The sequence below is a fragment of the Neomonachus schauinslandi genome, chromosome 1 (assembly GCF_002201575.2).
Source record: "Neomonachus schauinslandi chromosome 1, ASM220157v2, whole genome shotgun sequence".
NCBI classification, from domain to species: Eukaryota; Metazoa; Chordata; class Mammalia; order Carnivora; family Phocidae; genus Neomonachus; species Neomonachus schauinslandi.
Window position 1 is genome coordinate 184,984,862 of NC_058403.1, and position 18,654 is coordinate 185,003,515.

The 18,654-nt window shown below is 36.8% G+C and overlaps 1 protein-coding gene across 1 annotated transcript; it reads right to left on the reverse strand.

Moving 5' to 3' along the window:
• Positions 1-3,824: 3,824 nt before the first annotated feature.
• Positions 3,825-18,405, reverse strand: C1H3orf14 (chromosome 1 C3orf14 homolog). Its single transcript, XM_021695093.1, has 6 exons — positions 18,327-18,405; positions 17,559-17,669; positions 16,863-16,946; positions 15,326-15,449; positions 6,596-6,670; positions 3,825-4,694 (listed from the first exon to the last, which is right to left on the reverse strand). Exons 3-6 carry the CDS (start codon positions 16,913-16,915, stop codon positions 4,563-4,565), a joined length of 384 nt encoding a protein of 127 aa, XP_021550768.1. The 5' UTR covers positions 16,916-16,946; positions 17,559-17,669; positions 18,327-18,405; the 3' UTR covers positions 3,825-4,562.
• Positions 18,406-18,654: the final 249 nt, after the last annotated feature.

Below are 18,654 nucleotides of genomic sequence, written 5' to 3' on the forward strand. Positions count from 1 at the left end.
GGATTTCATTCTTTATTACAAATCTGTCCATTAAGCAGTGAGAAAGTTGCTTCATTGGAAAACTCCAACTCAGGATCTTGAATGGGGGGAAAAGTCTTCTAGGCATATTTTCTAAGAAACTGAAAATCTGCTTTGTTTTCTTGCATTAAGAAGTGATTTTAGATGTTGATACTATATTAGATCTTATCACCATCTAATATGATATGTATTGCTTGTTTGTTTTAAGATCTGTTGAATGCATGGATGAATGGTGCTCAAATGTTACCCAGCTTTATGTTTTCCTAGATAGCATTTTAAAAGGTTCTATATTTAGCTTCTTTTGAACATCTCAGTATTATTGGTTTTCCTGGGGTAGAGCATTCTAGTACAAAATGTCTGTGTGATAGACCTTATAAGTGGTTGGAAACAAGGTACGAAAAAGGATTATGTTGTATTGGGAAAGGAAAGAAGAATAGAGATGGATTAGACAAATTATATACATGGAATTTTGTCCCCCTCTAATTTGACTGTAGGGTCCTCAAAGTGATAACATGCAGAACATCAGAGACACTTGAACATTGATAATCCAGACTTAGGAAGGAATAATAAAAAATCATTTAACCTTAACAGTGGAGGTTAAATGGTCCAACTGTCATTAAAACAGAGAAACAAACTAAATCATCCCTTTCTTAAATGAGAACACTCCATTGTTTTCCGCTCAATGCGACTATTTATTGATTTGTACTAGTCAGTCTAGGTACTGCTTTAGCAGAGTCTCAGGCTCTGTCTTTGAGATACAAATTAGAGTTTTTTAAAAAAGCAGGCACTTTGCAACATTACTGTAAAGTAGGGAACCTGGTCCTTTTTCTCTTGTTAAGCAAGGAAACTTGATTCTGAGAGGTAAGATAATGTCCGGAAGTATTTTTTAGCCTCTGTCTTTGTTGGAGTCATTTTCCTTGTCTTGGATTTTAGTAAGGATATAATCTCAGTTCCAGTTAGAAAAGGAGATCACAATGCCAGGTGTCAAATCCACATATCAATCCTCTCCTTAATTGCTGAAGTTTGACACGTCCCTATGTTTGTCTCAGAAAACTGAAAACGTTCTTTTATTAGCAATAGGGACTTAAATTTCCTATGTAGACAAATTAACTTCTAAATTATAAGAGAAACAAAAACACCACGAGAAGGTGGTGGGGAAGGGGGGGTCACTTCTTGCTTCAACTTAAAGCTTTCTTCAAGTAATTTCTCTTTCCCTTCTCCATATTTTCCACAGCTTGCTTGCTTTCCTTCCTTTCCTTCCCTTCCTTTCTTTCTTCTCTTTTTTTTGTACATTGGAACTCACTATCTAGTTAGTACGTTCTCTGAAGAGTAAATTTTTAGTCAGAAACTCTTAAAAAAAAATCTTAGAATCCTAATTAAAGTGGAAGAGGTCAACCAGACTGTTGAAATGAAGAGTGTTTTTAAGCCATGTAGCTATTATGTTTGGGCAATTCTTGAAACAGGGAGGGTGGAAACTCTTCAGAAAGATTTAAACTTTTTAAGTATTTTTTAAAAATAAAATGTGAATTGGTTTAGAATAATAAAGGCTAATAGAATAAGGAAGGACAAGAAAAGAATATATTTTGTGGATAAGCCAAATTCATGGCCTTGTGCACTGAATTTTATACTCTAAAACCTAGGGGCCTTACTCTTGTGATTGCAAACCCTGGTTTTTCAGCCCTCCCACCCCCACCCCCAGGCTTGTCTCCAGTTATCTTAGAAGTGACAAAATAATCTCCAAGTAAGTTTAATTTTGATTAAAAAATACAGCCACATATCCATCTTTTTTTTTTTTTTTTTTTTATGGAAAAGGGGATGAGGCAGAGAAGACCAAATTGTGAAGAAAGGTAAAGATTATTACAGCCCTCTAGGTCTTGAGCTGACAAGTGAAAACACCTTGCACGTAATGCAGAGGAAAAACTGTCCATTTGACTTCATTTTCATTCACACTGCTCCTAACACCCGGGAAAGACCAGATGTCTGGTTTCTAGAGTATTGGGCTTTTCCCTAGTAAAATTTATTTTATGAAGTTTGGAGAAAAACTGCAGCTCCTTCTGACCTCAGTATTTTATAAAAGTTTAATAATTTCATATACTAAAAGTGTTCCAGCATAAAATGAGCTTTGAGTATTTATGCATTTGCAGTAAACCAAGAAAGGCTGTGCAAAGAAAATCTTGAAATGACCTTTACTTTGAAAATCTTGTTATTATAAAAACCCAAAAAAAACAAATTCATAGTTTTCATGAATAAGAGGTACAATGTAGCATATGGTAAAGGCACTGAATTGGCGGGGTGGGGGACGGGCGGGTAGTATGAGTAGATGACCTTTCTTTTTCCTTGTCTGATTCCTACTAAGAGCAATACAAAATATACATTAGATATGATACTTCTTTCCTCCTTACAGAAAACAATAGTTGGAAATTCCTATGTAAAGCTAATTTGCCATGAGGAATATAAAGCCCTTTAATGGGGTATCTAGGTCCCTATGGAAATTTTTTTTTAAACATACACCATGTGGTGCAATCTGTTACAGTCTACAAGGAGGGAAGGGGGGGAAACTCTGTGGGGGCCAGGAATAAAGTCATCTGTGGGAGTTTTTGAGGTATTCACTAGTAATGGGGGAAATGGTACAGCTAAAGCCTAGAAGTGACATCGCTTCTGCCCTAAGTCGTAACCCAGAGTATATTAAATGTATGTTCTTTTTAGAAACTATTTAGCAAGTTAGTCAAATTAGGGGAGAAAAAAAAACAACCTTTTCTGAGATGGTTAAATTGCTATTCATTTTGTATTTTAATCTAATCTACTGGTGATTTAATTTACAGAACTCAAAGGAAGTGTGCACTCAAATATTTGAGGATGTTAATGTATCAACCACTGTTTAATTTTGGAATGTGCCTACTTGCTTGACACAATATTTTACCATCTCAACAAATGTTTAGCCTTTTTTTCACTTGACTAAAGAGAAATAAGTTTCACATCGCTTCGTTCACCTTCTTATGTGCATATGCTGGGAAAGATTGGATGTTAAAAAAAAAAAAACTTCCTCATGTTCCTTTCTACTACATCTAAATCTGTTTACCAATTCAAAGCTGCTAAAAAGCCCTGTATTCTCCTGCTAAATCAACTGGATGGCTAGAAACCAAACTGTGATGTAACAGGAAAAAAAATTATCAATTTATTTTCATGTCAGAACATTCTTGAGAAGGTATAAATTGTTCTGGTCTCTATGCCAGTTTTCTTTTTTCTTCCTTTCTGTCTTCCTTGTTTTTTTTTTTTTTTTTTTTTTTAAGCCTTTCAGCTTTTAAGCCGGTACTTTTTATAGTTATATAACAGTTCTAATATTTTGTGACATTTTGTATTGTGACACTATAGATGAAATTGTCATCGGACTGACACTCTGTGCTGTTTATTCCTTAATTACAACTGTTAACACTGTAGAGAAGTGTGCTAATCTGCCAGCGCATATTATGAAAACAACGTTATTGTTACCCACACCAACACCCACTCAACAGGATATTTCCAAGATGGTGGTTTAAACGAACTTATCAGCACAATGGACGTTTCAATATAGTTTTTTTTTTTTAAAGCTTGTCCTGCTGTCTTCATGTAAAAATACACACCAGTTTGAAATTTTTAAACTCTTGAATTGTAATGAACATAGACTCCCCTTACTAGCAGGAGCTGCCTCTATAATCAAAAAAATTAAAAAAAAAAAAAAAAAAAACCTTTTTGAGTGCTCCAGTGGTGGAGGGCTGAGGAACTGCAAAGCTTTCTGACAGTTGTTTCAGAAATAATGAAAACAGGAGAGGGAAGGGCAAGTTTCAAGATGAAAAGATGAGAGGAGTTACTTGCATTCACAGGCTGGTAGTCCTTAAATAACCAAGTCAAAATCCAATAACCATTCCCAGCTCTAATAGGTGACCTTTTTCAGGACTAAGTCTGAGCCCCCTTGAAACTGGCTACTTCTCGAGTGCTTTGTAGTTTAGTTCTTTCCTCCAGAACCTTCAGAGGTTTGATTATCTATGAGGGACAAAATCCCATGAATCCATTGTCTAATAAATACTATACTGAAGCAGGTAAATACCTCTATTTTTTCCATTTGTTAAAAGGGCCAACAGCCACTGGGATCCTGTGCTGAACCCGATCCCCATAAAGAAATAACCAAAACAATTCTAGAAAATGTAAAATCAGAACAACCAGTATTCACTGTTTAGATGAGAATGACAATAAATGATTTTTTTTAAAAAAATGATACACAACACTTATTTAGCGACTTACTTAATAAACAGTCCACTTTTCAATATTAGCTCTTAACACTTCCATGGGATTGGCAGAAAGCAAATTCGTGACCCTGAAGTAATAGTAGGTCTCAAAGTGATAGAACCTGAGACTTGTCAGCCGATTCTCCTATCTTGATGTCATTGAGGAGGTAATGGGACAATATGAACATATTCGATTCCTAAGGTACCCGAAATGACCCGTATATTCTTTAATATTCAGCTGTACTAAACAGATTTTTTTGAAAAGAGTATGTGAAGAAGTTATCACTGCGCCTCATTCTGAACGGTATTTTCTGCTTCATTTTCATTTTCAACACCGATAGGATATGGTGCTCTTCCTAAAAGAAACTGTTCCCATTTGGGAATATATTCTTCTACTGATGCCCAGTAAAGAGTCTGGAAAAAAAACAACATCCAAAAGTAAAAAAGCATATCAAGCAATTGAACTTGGCTCTTCATAATAGTCTAAATGTTTATTCACTGAAGTGTGTGTGTGCGTGTACATACACACATATACGTAGAATGCACTTCCTCTACAGAATATTTTATGTTAATTTTAGAAAGAAATCTGGCTACTTACTAGTGTTAATTTTCAAATTTCTCAGTAAAACCAGAGCCTGGCAGAATTACAGGTTATGGGATTTTATTGTGATTTTACACGCCCTCTTGTGGCCAACCGTGTGATTATTACCAGTGGCATCACTTATGGCTACAATCATTAAATGTTTTTGTTTACTCTTCCAAATTCCATACCAAATGATTACCCATACTAAAATTATTACAATGAAATGATTAGGCATGAGCAACTGCTTTTTAACTGACGTAAAAAGATTTCACTTGGGATGAGATCAGGAAATGAAACATAACCAGTATGTTATAGTACAGGACTCAGGTAAATTGACTCCTTAATTATATGGGGAAAAACACTTAAAATATGCATCCAGTATATCTTTTAGAAGAGTACTCGATATGGTAAAATGTAATTTCTTCCAATTTTTATTTTTGGTATACGGAGAAAATAATACTAGTATCATGTAACCATTTTTAATTCCAGTAACTTGGAAGTTGAGACACTGTATTATTGGCCTGACTATAGCAAGTCTATAAGCTATAAAAGCTCAGGCAAGATCACCATATAATATCTACAAGCTTTGATGTTTTTTTGGGTGACTGCCCTAAGGAGGCCAAAGAAAAGTAAACTGCCAAAAGCTCTGTATCCTAGGAGGGCATTTTAGATTGGATCATCACTATCAATCTCATTTTGGGGAATTCAGCCAAAGAATTACATGGCATTTAGAGCACGTAAGGATTCACTCTGCACGTTAACAAGGTACAGGAGTTCTGAAAGTTGAAATTGTGAGTTGTACATATCTGCCCATCTGTGCATGTGGTCCAAGAAACAGCTTGACACACTTAAAATAGAGGTCATCCTGCTGTGCAAGACTAGCTAAGAAAAATACCAACCAAGGCCTGTGGTTGGGAGTTTCTCCACCATTCACGGCTGGATTAACCCCTATTGTGTGGGCCCCGTATAGGCCAGAGTAAGGTATTGGAGAATTCAACGAAGAAAAAGACATGCCCAGGGCACAACTTTGTACCACAGTTCTTTCTATCCTTGATCACTGCCTTTCCTTATTACTCTAGATGACACAGAAAATGGAAGGGCAACTTCTCAGCCTTTAATTTTGAGTCTATTCAACATCCCTGCTTAGGCAGCAAGCAAAACTGTATTTGAAAAAGGTCATTAAGAATATAAAATTAAACTATTCTATATGTAGTAAATTTTCTTTCATCACAGATATATTCATATACCAAATAGGGTTTATTTTTGCCAACAGTCTTCCCAATCTGTTCTTGAACTGAGCAAAATAAAACAGACAAAAGCCACACTATGCTGCATGATAATATGCATTTAAATAGCTTTGGTTGAAATTTGGTGAAGGGACTGAACTGCTAACATTAGCCAACAGGAAAAGCACTTTGGTTAGGCATGCTGTCATCTTAAGATTTAGTGCATACCGTCTACTGTCTGTTATGGTTTAACAGGATATGTGTTCCTAGATGAAAAGATCGGATCTTTATAAAATTTTCGCTTGACAAATTTTAAAAAATCAAGATGCTTATCAATTACCTACTGTGTAAAAAGCACAGCACTGTGGACATGTAAGGATCAATCAGACACATCTTATTTTACCGAATAAATAAATCTGGGAAATACACATAACCACAATTAATTTATAATGTACTACTAACAGAATGGGGTCTCTTCCTATACATTTGTTCTTTAAGATTCTCACCTCAAGAGAAACCACCTCTGGTGACGGGATTGGGTGAATCCGGGTCTGTAGAGACTTTGCTGCGGCTTCTATATCCTATAATAGGTTATCAGTGTTTTAGAAACAAAATGTACTTACGTAACACATACAAATGGCACCTGTAATAGCAATGTCTATATCCTGAATCTCAACTCTTCTCTGGATATACAGTCTGAACTGAAGGAAGGGCATTGAAATAGGAGGACTGATCATTACTTAATCAGTTTCAATACAGAAAGCAGCGTTTCTTGTTTTAAAATAAAAAGTGGGGGTGGGGTGGGTAGGACTTTCAAGATCTTCCTTTTCATTTAAAATAGTAAATGCCAATAATTCTGGCAAAAAGGACTTTCTTCCAAAACTGCTCAGGACACTAACTTAGCTCTAAAACCAATAAGAACAGCCAGATGGATAAAACGGTCAAATATTCAGATACTAAAAACAGTCAGATAGTCAGCCCCACACTGACTGACCTTACAAGTGAAGAGTTCTAGTCCAGATCATGCAAATGGTGTATTAATGTCACACATTTCATCTGTTCAGTATTCTATTTTTTAATTTTATACTTACATAAATCCTCCACATATTCAAAAGAAAGTCCGTGAGGTACCTCAGTACTTTGGGACAAGAACCTTTTCACTAGACTCTAGATTTTTAGGACTCAATTTCTGGGGCATTCTCGGTGGCCAGCTTTATGGCTGGGTCGTGCATCATTCAGCTGATGACGTTTAAGCCCTGTGCTTTAATCTGCAGTGTGACTTGTGGGTGTATGCATGTTCTCTTACGGTTGTAGCTCATGCAGGGGTAATCACACTTCATGCTTACCTGGGTAAAGATGTAACCTTGATATGTGGATGAAGTACAGGCCCAGAAATGTAGGGCTCTCTAAGTTGTCAGTGAAACACTGGAACTCTGTTTCATGCTCCCCAAACTGGCACCTATGTTGTCTAGTGCTTGTTTATGTTTGTCAAGTTCACAGAGGCCTTGGCTGGAGGCCGTGTAAATTTTGTCTCTCCCTTGAGCTCAGTGAGTTGATCAAAAAGAGAAAGTTCTCTGATCCATGTACAAGCATTGGAGCAATCTAAGTACAGGGCTGTTGGACAGACGGAGAGAGATGGAAAAGGACGTGGGAGTGGGGTGTGAAGAATCCAATGCTGAACAGGAGAAAAGAGCGAGCAGATGGCAGTGGCGGGAGCAAGGAACGGGTGTGAAATGTAAAAGGGAAAAACAGGAAATTCCCTAAAGGGACTCCCCAAAGTTGCACAACCATTAATGCACCTGCTGTCTTGAAGAAGGTGATTTGAAGGGGAAAACCGTCAATTTAGGGCTAAAAAGCCCGTCTATTAGCAACGTCTCTTCCTGACCAGAAGTTTATGGCCAAGACGCACGCTAAAGAGCTTTTGATGCTGATGCTACAACAGAGAGCGAAGATTAACTCTTCTGTGATTGCACTGAGATTTTACAAGGTCCTGGGAAAATTATTTTTGACTCTCATAAATCAAGCAAACAATAGACTCACAGCTCCACTGACATCATTATAAGAACAGTTGTAAGTTTATTGTTGGTGGTAGATCTAGGTGCCACCAGCACCTGCAGACAAGATGATAAACACTTCTCTTACAGACCAGAAAATAAGGATATTGGCTATCTCTCCTAGAAGAGCAGATTTGCAGTGAAAGAGTAGGTATGAGCAGGGATCTGTGGCCTATGGTTAGTAACTTGACAGTCCTCTCTACAGCCTGTCGGCAAGGGATTATCACCCCTCCAGAGAACTTCTTTCGTAAGTGAGATTTTACTTTCTTAGATGTTTTGCTTACCTCTCTGACTCCTACTTCTCTTTCTCTGTAGCTGGCTCCTTTTTCTCTTCTTAATCCTAAGTGTGGGCTTTCTAAGATTTGTGACATCTGTCCTCCTCTTTTTACTTTTTCTCTTTCCAAGACTGTCTCTTATCTAGCTTCAACTATTAATGTAGAGGGATAGATAACTTTTCTTCCCAGCCCTTATTTCTCAACCTAATAAAACTAAGCTCCCCTTATTCCTACTGAGTGTTCTGAATGTACAATAGTGGGAGTTCTACTCCCCCAGACACGTATGCTGTATCTTCTACCTTCAATTATTCTTTTTCCCTGACATTTAAAAATTCCAAAGGTCCATAGATGATTCCTGCAGGATGTCTCCTCTAGCCTGTCCATGCCATTCTCAGTGCTGTGGTCTTATTATCTCACTCACTGGTTCAACAAATATGTACTTGGACTGTATCTCATTTTACTTTAACCACATACGGAATTGATTAGCTTTTCTAAAATTACTACTTTAAATATGTCTTTACATAGATTAAAAAAAAAGAGACCCACTACACAGAGGATAAAGTATGAATTCCTTAGCCTGACTGAAAAATCTCTGCCTTCTGTAGCGAGTTATATCCCATTACTTCCAATTAAGAACCTTCTGTTTGACTATATGCTGCCAGAAGGTACGGACTGTCTCATACAATCTTTAAGCATCCGAGAATCTAACAAAGTGCAGGGCATGTACTAAACACTTAAATATTCATTATATACATAAATGACTAAGGTGTCAAAAGTTTCCTGAGTATAAATGAAAAACTTAAAAAAAAAAAAAATTACCCAAGGGGATGAGGGGAGAAAAGGAAAAAAACCAGATGAAGAGAGGCTAGACTTACCTGACCAGACCTTGTTATCTTGTCTTATAGATCTGCCACTAGACCATTTACAAATTTATACAGTTACAGAACCAAAGGAAAAAGCAATCCCTAAAAATTAAAAACAAAAGGAAACAAATCTAACTGCCATCTAGTTGGTGGCATAACCACATCAAGAAAAAGTACATCAGGTGGTCTTAGAACACAGTATTTTGACTGAGCATCTGTAGTGAGATCTACCCCAAGGACAAAAAGAATTATAAAAAGTATCTGACTGAAAGCCATACTCCATAATCATATTGTTGCTGGTAGTGTTGTTTCTATGATGGGATAAAGTAAATGAGTAGTTATGTTAGTACTGGAAAATTATTTAGGAACTGAGATTTTTGGTTTGAGGGGGGAAAAAGTTAGAGGTAAAATATTGATGATTTTAAGTTAAAAGTCTTACAATCATGTAATCAAAATGGAATTATTGATATGAGCTCTTGATGAATTTTATCTTTAAAAACAAGTTGTAATAAACATCCCTAGAACCCAGATTAAGGGCTCTAAACATATATTCCCATCAAAAGGATCCAGGGCTCCTTGGAGCAATGGCCAATTCTAGGTCTAAGCAGCAAATGATGGCCTGGAAGATATCACAGCAGAAAGAAAGAAAGCTATCAAAGCATGTTAAGATCACGTCAGAGGCATTCAGGAGCTAACATGGAGGCTCCCACTTCGTAAAAATGGGACAATTTGAGCATCACTGGGAATACACATTGACGTGGGTCGAGACCTTTCAAATCACAGACGTATTTAAGAGCATCAACGTCTAATTGGTCACTTCTGGAGGATACTAGAGAACCAAACTATTTTTGAAAATTAAGTACAGAGAAAGAATCAAGCACTGATCATGCTTTTTCCTATATGAAGTGTAACCAAATAATTGATGAGGGGACGTTTATCTTCTTATAAATTATCAGCAATTGAATGAGAAGGAATAGAAGAATTTGAATATAACTTTTGCAACCCTTAATGAACATATCTAGGCCATGATCATCAGTGACTGCTAACATTCCAGAAAGACAACCAGGCATTACAAAGTGTTCTTTCCCAAAACATTGAACCTGAATCTGATCAGGGCTCTAGATCTGCACTGTTGATGTAATATCCATTAGGCTCAGTGGCTGCTGAGCACTTGAAATGTGGTAAGTCCGAATTGAGGAGCCCTGTAAATGTAAAGTACACACTGAATTTTGAAGGCTCAGTGAGGAAAAAACAAAATATTTACTAACTTTTAATAGCAGTTACATTTGAAATACGAAATTAATTTTAATACATTTCATTTAATCTGTGTCTTTTAACTTCATTAAAAGTGGTTACTAGGGGGGGTGCCTGGCTGGCTCAGTTGGGAGGAGCATGCGACTCTTGATCTTGGGGTCATGAGTTTGAGCCCCACGTTGGGTGTAGAGATTACTTAAATAAAAACTTAAAAAGTTGTTACTAGAAACTTAAAATTACTTGCATTATGTTTCTGTTGCATAACACAACTTCTATCAATTTATGGGAATTACAGGGAACAAAGGAACTTACTAAGTGATGCCTCAGCAATGTAATTAGTAATATTCAGAGTGTGGGAAACTAGGAGAAATGAGCCAATTCCTTCAACAAATTAAAAGGGGGTTAAAAAAAAAAAAAGGCAGAGGGAACTTTTAGAGATTTGAGAGACCCATCAATCAATTACGTACTAGACTTTATTTGGATCCGGATTCAAACAAATGTAAAAACAGGTTAATCAGGGAGATCTGAATCCTGACTGAAAATTTGAGGAATTATTGTTAATTTCTTAGATGGATCATGGTATTGCGATTGTACTTAAAATAACCCTTATCTTTGAGTGATAAACACTGATGAAAAAGACGTGATATTTACAGATTAAACAATGTGATGTCTGAAGGTTAGCTTCAACATAATTTGACGGGCTGCAGGTGAAGGTGACGAGTGTAAATGAAACAAGATGGGCTGTGTTTTGAAAATTATTGAATCTGGGTGATAAGCACATGGACGTACATTCTTCTATTCTTCCTTCCACATAGGTTTGAAATATTTTGTAACAATTAAAAAACAAGTTTCCAGGATGAATGGTGATATAAATGTTACTCTACGGCAGGATTCAGCAGCCTCTGTAAATGAGTTGACTCGTGATTAGGAAAGGTAAACTATGAGCACAAAAAGTCATGTACTGAGATTTCTTTCTTTCCCCCTCCCTAGACATGTCCCTTCCTCCCAACCCAGCAATACATATCTTCCTGTAAATATATACAGGGAAGCCAGCCATAGCTGGACTGGGTTTAATCTTTTAATCTGCTGAAGGGGCAATTTCTGGGAATGAAAAAAGAATATCCTAAAGCATGAGATACAGGGTCATTGGCTCAAGGAACCCTTATGCATTCATTAAACTCGCTCTTCACTGAATTGGAGAAAGTGAGGAGTGTGAGGAGGAAAGAGGAGAGACTGGGTCCTGTAAGTCACTGGCCAGGGGGGTGTGGTGTGGGGGGTGTAGTTTGTTGAAGGCTGTTACTGTCAGCCTCTCCAAGAAGGCCTCCAGGACATGCCGTTATGTCTAATCTGCTGTGGCACACTCCCATTCTTTCTCACCCTGGAATGTTTGTCCAGCTTCCTCATGAGGTGATGCTCACTGCCACAAGATTGCCTTTTTGGGTTAAACTAAATTTTGCTGGTGGGGGGGGTGGGTGCGATGGGGAAAGAGGTCAAACAGATGATAGTTTACCTCATGGAAGTATTTATAGAAACAAAATTCTCTTTCTCTTCCAAATCTGTACCAATCATGTTTGTTTTTAAAAGGCAGACACATTTTATTTTATTAATGTAATAGGGAAACTAGCAGAAACTAACAATCCATTATCATCTGTGATATTTACTGACTAAACCCTCAGTTTGAGTTTTCTTCACTACTTAAATTCATGTCCATTCTTTTACTATTATGCTTGAACCTTTGGGATTAGTCTTTTTGTTATTGTTCCCATTTTTAAAACATTCTTTTATTTTTCCAAATACATTTAGAGAAATTTTGTTGTGTTAGATGCAGATTTTGGTGGGGCTATTTTTAAATCTAAAAATAACACTGTGACTACTGATTTTAGAAAAATAATAGTTTCCCCATCAGGATTAAGGCACGTGTCTCCATTTAAATTTTAAATCTCCCATTGAAGTTAAGAATTATCTTTATACCAATCATGCATAGTCCTTGTTTAGAGCATTCCCAAATATTTTATAAGTTCATTGCTAATGTGAATGTGAGTTCATATTTTCCATTTGTATATATAGGATTGTTATAGATTTTTGAATGGTTACATTTTATCTGTTAATTTTACTCAACTCATAATATACTAGTTTTAAACAACTTTGGCTTTGCTAAGTATATGGCCTTATCAGTTAAAAATACTAGGGTTATATCTTACTTTCCAAAAATTAAAGCTCACTCCATGTTAGTGTTTCTTATATTAGAGCATCTAAACAGGTCAAATAAAGGATGGTAATAGAGCTTATACTTATTTTGTTAGTATCTTTATAGGAATGTTTCCAAGTTTCAGTGGAACCATTTTTAAAGTGTATTCTGTACCTAAGTACATATCTTGATGTAACTGAACCTGTTCTTGACAGGGAGGGGGTATTAGGAGTAGTCACTTTATGGTTTCCTCTTCTCTAAATTAGGAGATCAGCGCAGTCAGTGGTTTTCACCATCCCTTAGATCACAATAGAACAGGCAAGGAGGGGCTGAATGGATGGGCCTTTGGCCAAAGCAGGTCCACTTTTACCTATTTTAAATCTTTGAAAAAAAGTTTTTATGCTAAAAAAAAAAAAAAAACCTTAAGTGAAAATCTAATCTATGTGCTTTTTAAAGTTTCTCCCACCTGAAAATTCTGTGATCAAGTCCTATTTAGGTCACTTTCATGATAACCTCTATGGTACAGCCCTTAAAATTATTTCCAAAGTTTAAAACAAAATAGTAAGAGGGAAAGCAGGATTAAAAAAATTGCATATACAAGTATTCAAAGTATGTTTAAAAAAAAAAAAAAGGGAAGAGACTGCCTGTCTTACAGCAAGCACTGTACCTGGGATATAAGAGCTCAGTAAATGCTTACTAAAAGACTAAAAGGAAATATACAAAAACATTAATTTCAAGCTGGGTGGGATGATATGGAAAGTATGCTATTTCATCTTCTTGGCTCTTTCCAGTTTTTTACAGTGAGAATATATTACTTTTATAATCCGGGGAAAAAACACCATCCAAACTTGTTTCTAATGACTATGAAACTAGGTTCATTATCTTCCTTCCAGATATGGCAATGATTTCTTAGCTATTCTCCTTAAATCTAATCTTTCCATTCTGCAAATCACATTGCATCTAAATAGGAAATGAATCTTTCTTAAATACCCATATGCTTCTTATATAAGTCTCTATTTTTCTTTTGCTCTAACACTTTTAGTACTGTATTATGCCTATATATCAGGTCTCAACTTCTTCACTTGGTCTCACAAAACATATCCAACCTTGTTTCCCATAACTTTACAAGCCAGTTAGCTCAGGGTCCCATGGACACTAACAGGGCTACTCATTCTTCTGGTCTTGGTTCTTCTGTAAGAATGCAGTAGAATATTTTGCATTCTGCCTATTCAAATACAGCTCCAGCTTAGTTTCCCTCCTCAGACTTGTTAGGATATTCTAGCTTTCAGTGATTTTTTTTTTTTTTTAATACATACTTCTAAAGTGCTAAGGATTCCACATAACTTAATGTTCGATCAACTCAGGTCTCATATGTTGCGTGTGACAACCTTATGTCATCAGTTAAGCCTGTCAGCTATTTGATGTAAAGAACTCTGAATTATTTTGTTAACTCCACTTTCTGCTCAGAACTAGCTCAGTAGTAAGGCCCCTCTGGGCTTTCACCAAATACTTGCTCACTAAAAGGAAGATAATTGAAAAATCCAAATAGTACCTGTACTCATTGCAGGTAAGTAGCGATCAAGCCTTCAAGGCTTCTAATTTAGTTTTTCTGACTTTTCACAGCAAATTCCAGATTATCCTATATATTTCCATTTAAAAATAAATATTGCAAACACCATTGGGCAAGTAAGACATATGGCAACATAGAATGCTTTGGTAGCACTATGGCTGTGACTTAAATTACTGTGGATCAAACTGCCAGAAGCTGAGAAGATAACTGAATTTTCCTCTTCCTTTATCCTCTAGTGACTACATAAGATAACTATATCATGCCTATCGATGAAAATATTTAACAATAAAAAACTGAAAACACTGCTTTATAACTTAAATAATATAGCCTTCCTCCCAAATGTTTTAGTCATAGGATCTCTTGGAAGCTTGAGTGGAAGCAAACTTTAGGGTTTTAATTATGGATGAAGCCATACAATTCTGGAAGCAAAGTATAGCAAGCAGCCAAAAATGTTACACATATGATTTTACTCCAAATGGGCACATTGGCCAAATGGTGGGGCCCTGCGCAATCACATACTTTGACCACCTCCTCCATCAGTATCAAGAGAGATCTGGGAAATCTGTTATCTTAGATATGAATTCTACGTGCTGACTGTGGCCCCAGTAGGGCAAAATCAAATTGTTCTTGTTTTTATGATGTTAAATAGTTTTGAGTTGGATCTAAAAACATTATAGGTACTTCATAGGGTTTTAGGATCTCCCTATAAATAAAAGATGATGGAAGATGGAAAGTTACATCTTGTATTTATTACTTGCACAAAGGTGACCTTTAAATTTCTTCTATGGTCATTGGTTCTTCTGGTTGATTAAAAACACTTAGGTTAAACAAACTTCCTTTTATTTTTTCATTTAAAAAAGAATCCATATGCAACATATCCAACTAACATGGGTTTGAAAACTAGATGGTACTTCATTAATTGTATTTATTACTCAAAACAAAGTATATATATCAAAATTATGAAATTCACTTAAAACCTTTTTTTGCAAAAGTGGGAAAAAAAATCTCTATACTTAAGTCATGGAAACTTACCATTAAAAGACCAAGGTTCCTTTTAAAAGCAGTCTCAGCTGCTTGCATCTGAGATGCCTTTTCCTTGTTTTCGTCTATAAATTTATTCTCCATTTGTTGAAGTAACATTAATCTTTGTGATACTCTAGAAAAAAATGAAGATTATATAAAGTTTTTCTTAAAAGGGTACATTTTTTGCTTGACTAACATAAAAAAATTTATTTCTTAATTGTACCTCACTTCAGGTTCAACCTATTTTGAAAACCAATTATTATGTCCATTAATAAGACAGTGGAAAACTTAGATAGTTTAGTAAGTCTTAAATCTGGGTAAAATTATTCTTATTTTCATTAACATATCTATCGTAAGTACATGCTTCTGTTTTTTTAGCCTCTATGGTCTTTGCAATTATTTTAGAGTGTTAAAAACATGTTTTAATTTTTGGTGAAAATGCAAACTGTAATACATATCCCTTTGTACACATACTTATATATACCTCCCCACACACATACATTGATATAACTTGCTATACGAAACCTTCTGCTTAACACTTCAATACCCCTGAATCTCATGTTACACATTTAGAATTGCGCTAAACTTCCATATGTTTGAAGAAGCAATAAAAATATTTTTTTCCTCTTTTTCCAAGAGAAAGATGATGGCTCCATATATGAGTGAGAGGCTGGGTGTATGTATGCATACTCACAACAAGGTGAAACAGTAATTGAAGAAAGATGTAAAAAGTTGTAAGTAAATTATCAAACTACTTTTTTTATATATAATATACTTTAAAAATTTCTCATTGGTCAAATGCTCATTTTACAAGTTTTTTTGGTCCCCTTAAATGATTGATTAAAAAAATGTCAGATGATAAAAAAATACATGTGATATATATAACAGTCTAACCACTTCCAGATAGTTGTGGAGATTCTTAAGAAATGCTATGTTTCAGAGGGCTGTTCTTGAGGGTAGAATTAAAATTGAGTAATTTCAACATTTTTATAAGGGAAAGATCTTAGAAAGCCAAGGAAGAGGGCCTGGTAATTAATTAAAGGAAAACATGAGAGCCCACAGAAAGAGGTAGAGAAGGTTAATATCAAGTATAAGTGCAGGACTGGTTATGTAGTTTGCAAGGCCTAATGCAAAGTGAAAATGTGGGGCTCCTTTAAAAAAAAAAAAAAAACTATTAGAAATTTCAAGACAGCAACATTAGAGCATTAAACCAAGTACAGGGACTGTGAGTACACAGGTCACATACTCATGAAGCCTGCCCTGGGTAAGAGGTGTACAGAAGTCCATTAAATATCAGTGAGAAACCTAGAAAGGTGAGAAGGGTGAATTTATCTAGATAATAGTAAGAATTGTAAGAAGAGAACATACCTTTTAATCTTTGTTATTCTTAAAAGACAGTGACATTCCCTAACACCAAAATCTCTCAAGTGTCAGAAAATTTAAATGACGCACTTTCAGACTTAAGTCTTCTGTGCACACAATATTTCACTAACAAAGCCAGTACAATTTATTCATTTAGATAAGCCTTAAAAAAAAAACAACTTACATTTCTTCATGTCTTTTAGACAGCCGAATTTCTTGAGCAAACAAGGATGTCATCTTTAGTCAAAGCTGCCTTATAAGCTTTCTGCTAAATAATAAAAACATTTAAAGTTACTTTAATGTCCTCAGCTTTACAGCAGTTGATTGTTTTATTACCTCAACCCATTGGTTCTCTCAGAAGAGAAAAATAAAAATTGAGATATAATGTATAAAATGAAAGAATGCATTTAAAACCATTTTTATTTATGATGCAGTTTTCGTATGCCAGATGCAGCCAAAAACACCATGAATCAGGTAAACTCAACATACTTCACATTTCGTCCTCTTAACTTCCTCACACTTTAACCTTAATCTGAATTGAAAACAAACAAGTAGCTGGTACTAAGACTAGTAAACATTTTATTGAATCAACAGAAAGAAAAAAATCCACTCTGTAAAATTCAACACAGGAGTACCATCCCTTATGCATGTGCACACACACATAGAAAGGCAAACAAGTGTAAGAACCAACTGGAAACTCATGGTCTTTCCTTTATTGGAAGACTGCCCAGTTCTATCATCTCTTTTCCAAATAAAGTATTTTTCATGTATAACTGGCGGGGAAAAGCCCAACTGGTCTCTTCACCTTACCCTGGGTGCTCAGGACTTCCATTTGGGGAGTTTAGGAAAGCCCATTTTAACGGCACATGAGCAAGCTCACCTTGACTGAAGAGCTTGGGCCAATACAGATAAAGATCAAGTGAAGTGCTTTGAAGGCTCAGAGCCTGAAGGCAAATCATCTGGTTGCGTGCAAAAGCTGAAGGTGACTGTCCTAAGGGAGAAAAAACAGGAATGAAATTCTTTTTCTGGAGCGAAGCACTGGCTTTCCTAAATTTTATGATTTAAACACTGTCGCTAATCTCTGAGCGTCCAGCGCTGATAGACTGAGCTCTTCCTTCACTGCACATACATGAAGGTGTAGGGCACTGAGCCCAGCCAAGGGCAAGGAAACACTGCCCTGCCCTCAACGGGTTTCCTTCTAAAGGAACCAATGTCTTGCGTTCAGCACCGCGGACAGCAATCGCTCGCCAGCTTGCCGGCAAGGATCTAGTTACAGATACTTATCCTCTAAGATCACTACGGACCAATCGTCACCGCCTTCCTCCCCCTTTCGAATGCAGCGTCAAGGAAATCTCGGAAAGTTAGTCCACGGTAACTTATTTTTCCGTAACGCCCGCCATCAGCACTCCAGACAAACCCCAAGATAAATTCTGCCTTTCGAACCAAAGATCCGCACGGCCTCAGAGTCCTCAACCCTGCAACCGCTCCAACTCCCTGCTTATATCCAGAGGACTCACGACCTTTCCTCATCACCCCAGCTCTTCCCCCTTTAACAACATCCTCCTCACCGGCCCTGCGAGCACCCACGCTGCTCTCGGACAGTCAGAGCACCCACCGGCCGTCCGTAAGGCGGTGGGACTTCACTCACCCAGTCGCACTCGGACCTTATCCGTAAAGGCGCCTGCTACGCTGGGTCCCAGCACAGGCCTGGGCGTGGTCACGCCACCATCTTTGCGCACGCGGGGACGAGGTGACGTAATCACGTCGCTATAAAAGGCGGGCCTCTGGCGCGAAAGGTGACTGTGCTGTGCTCAGCGGAGAAATTTCCCCAAGCGGCCGTTCGGAGCCCTGCGAAAATGTTTGGTGGTAGCTCAGTTTCGAGGCCTTTTAAACTGAGACCGGAATATGCTTTAGAGAGGGAAGCTAGAATGTCACGGAATATGGAAATGGGGAAAAATCCTTCAAATTACTCCAGA

Bases quoted from the DNA above. Each gene is read 5' to 3' on its own strand.
- C1H3orf14 (XM_021695093.1), bottom strand. From the start codon at position 16,915: ATGACATCCTTGTTTGCTCAAGAAATTCGGCTGTCTAAAAGACATGAA. The intron at 15,450-16,862 runs GTAAGTTGTTTT...ATTTTTTTCTAG, and splicing joins TCTAAAAGACATGAAGAAAT to AGTATCACAAAGATTAATGT. The intron at 6,671-15,325 runs GTAAGTTTCCAT...AACCTATTATAG, and splicing joins GGAACCTTGGTCTTTTAATG to GATATAGAAGCCGCAGCAAA.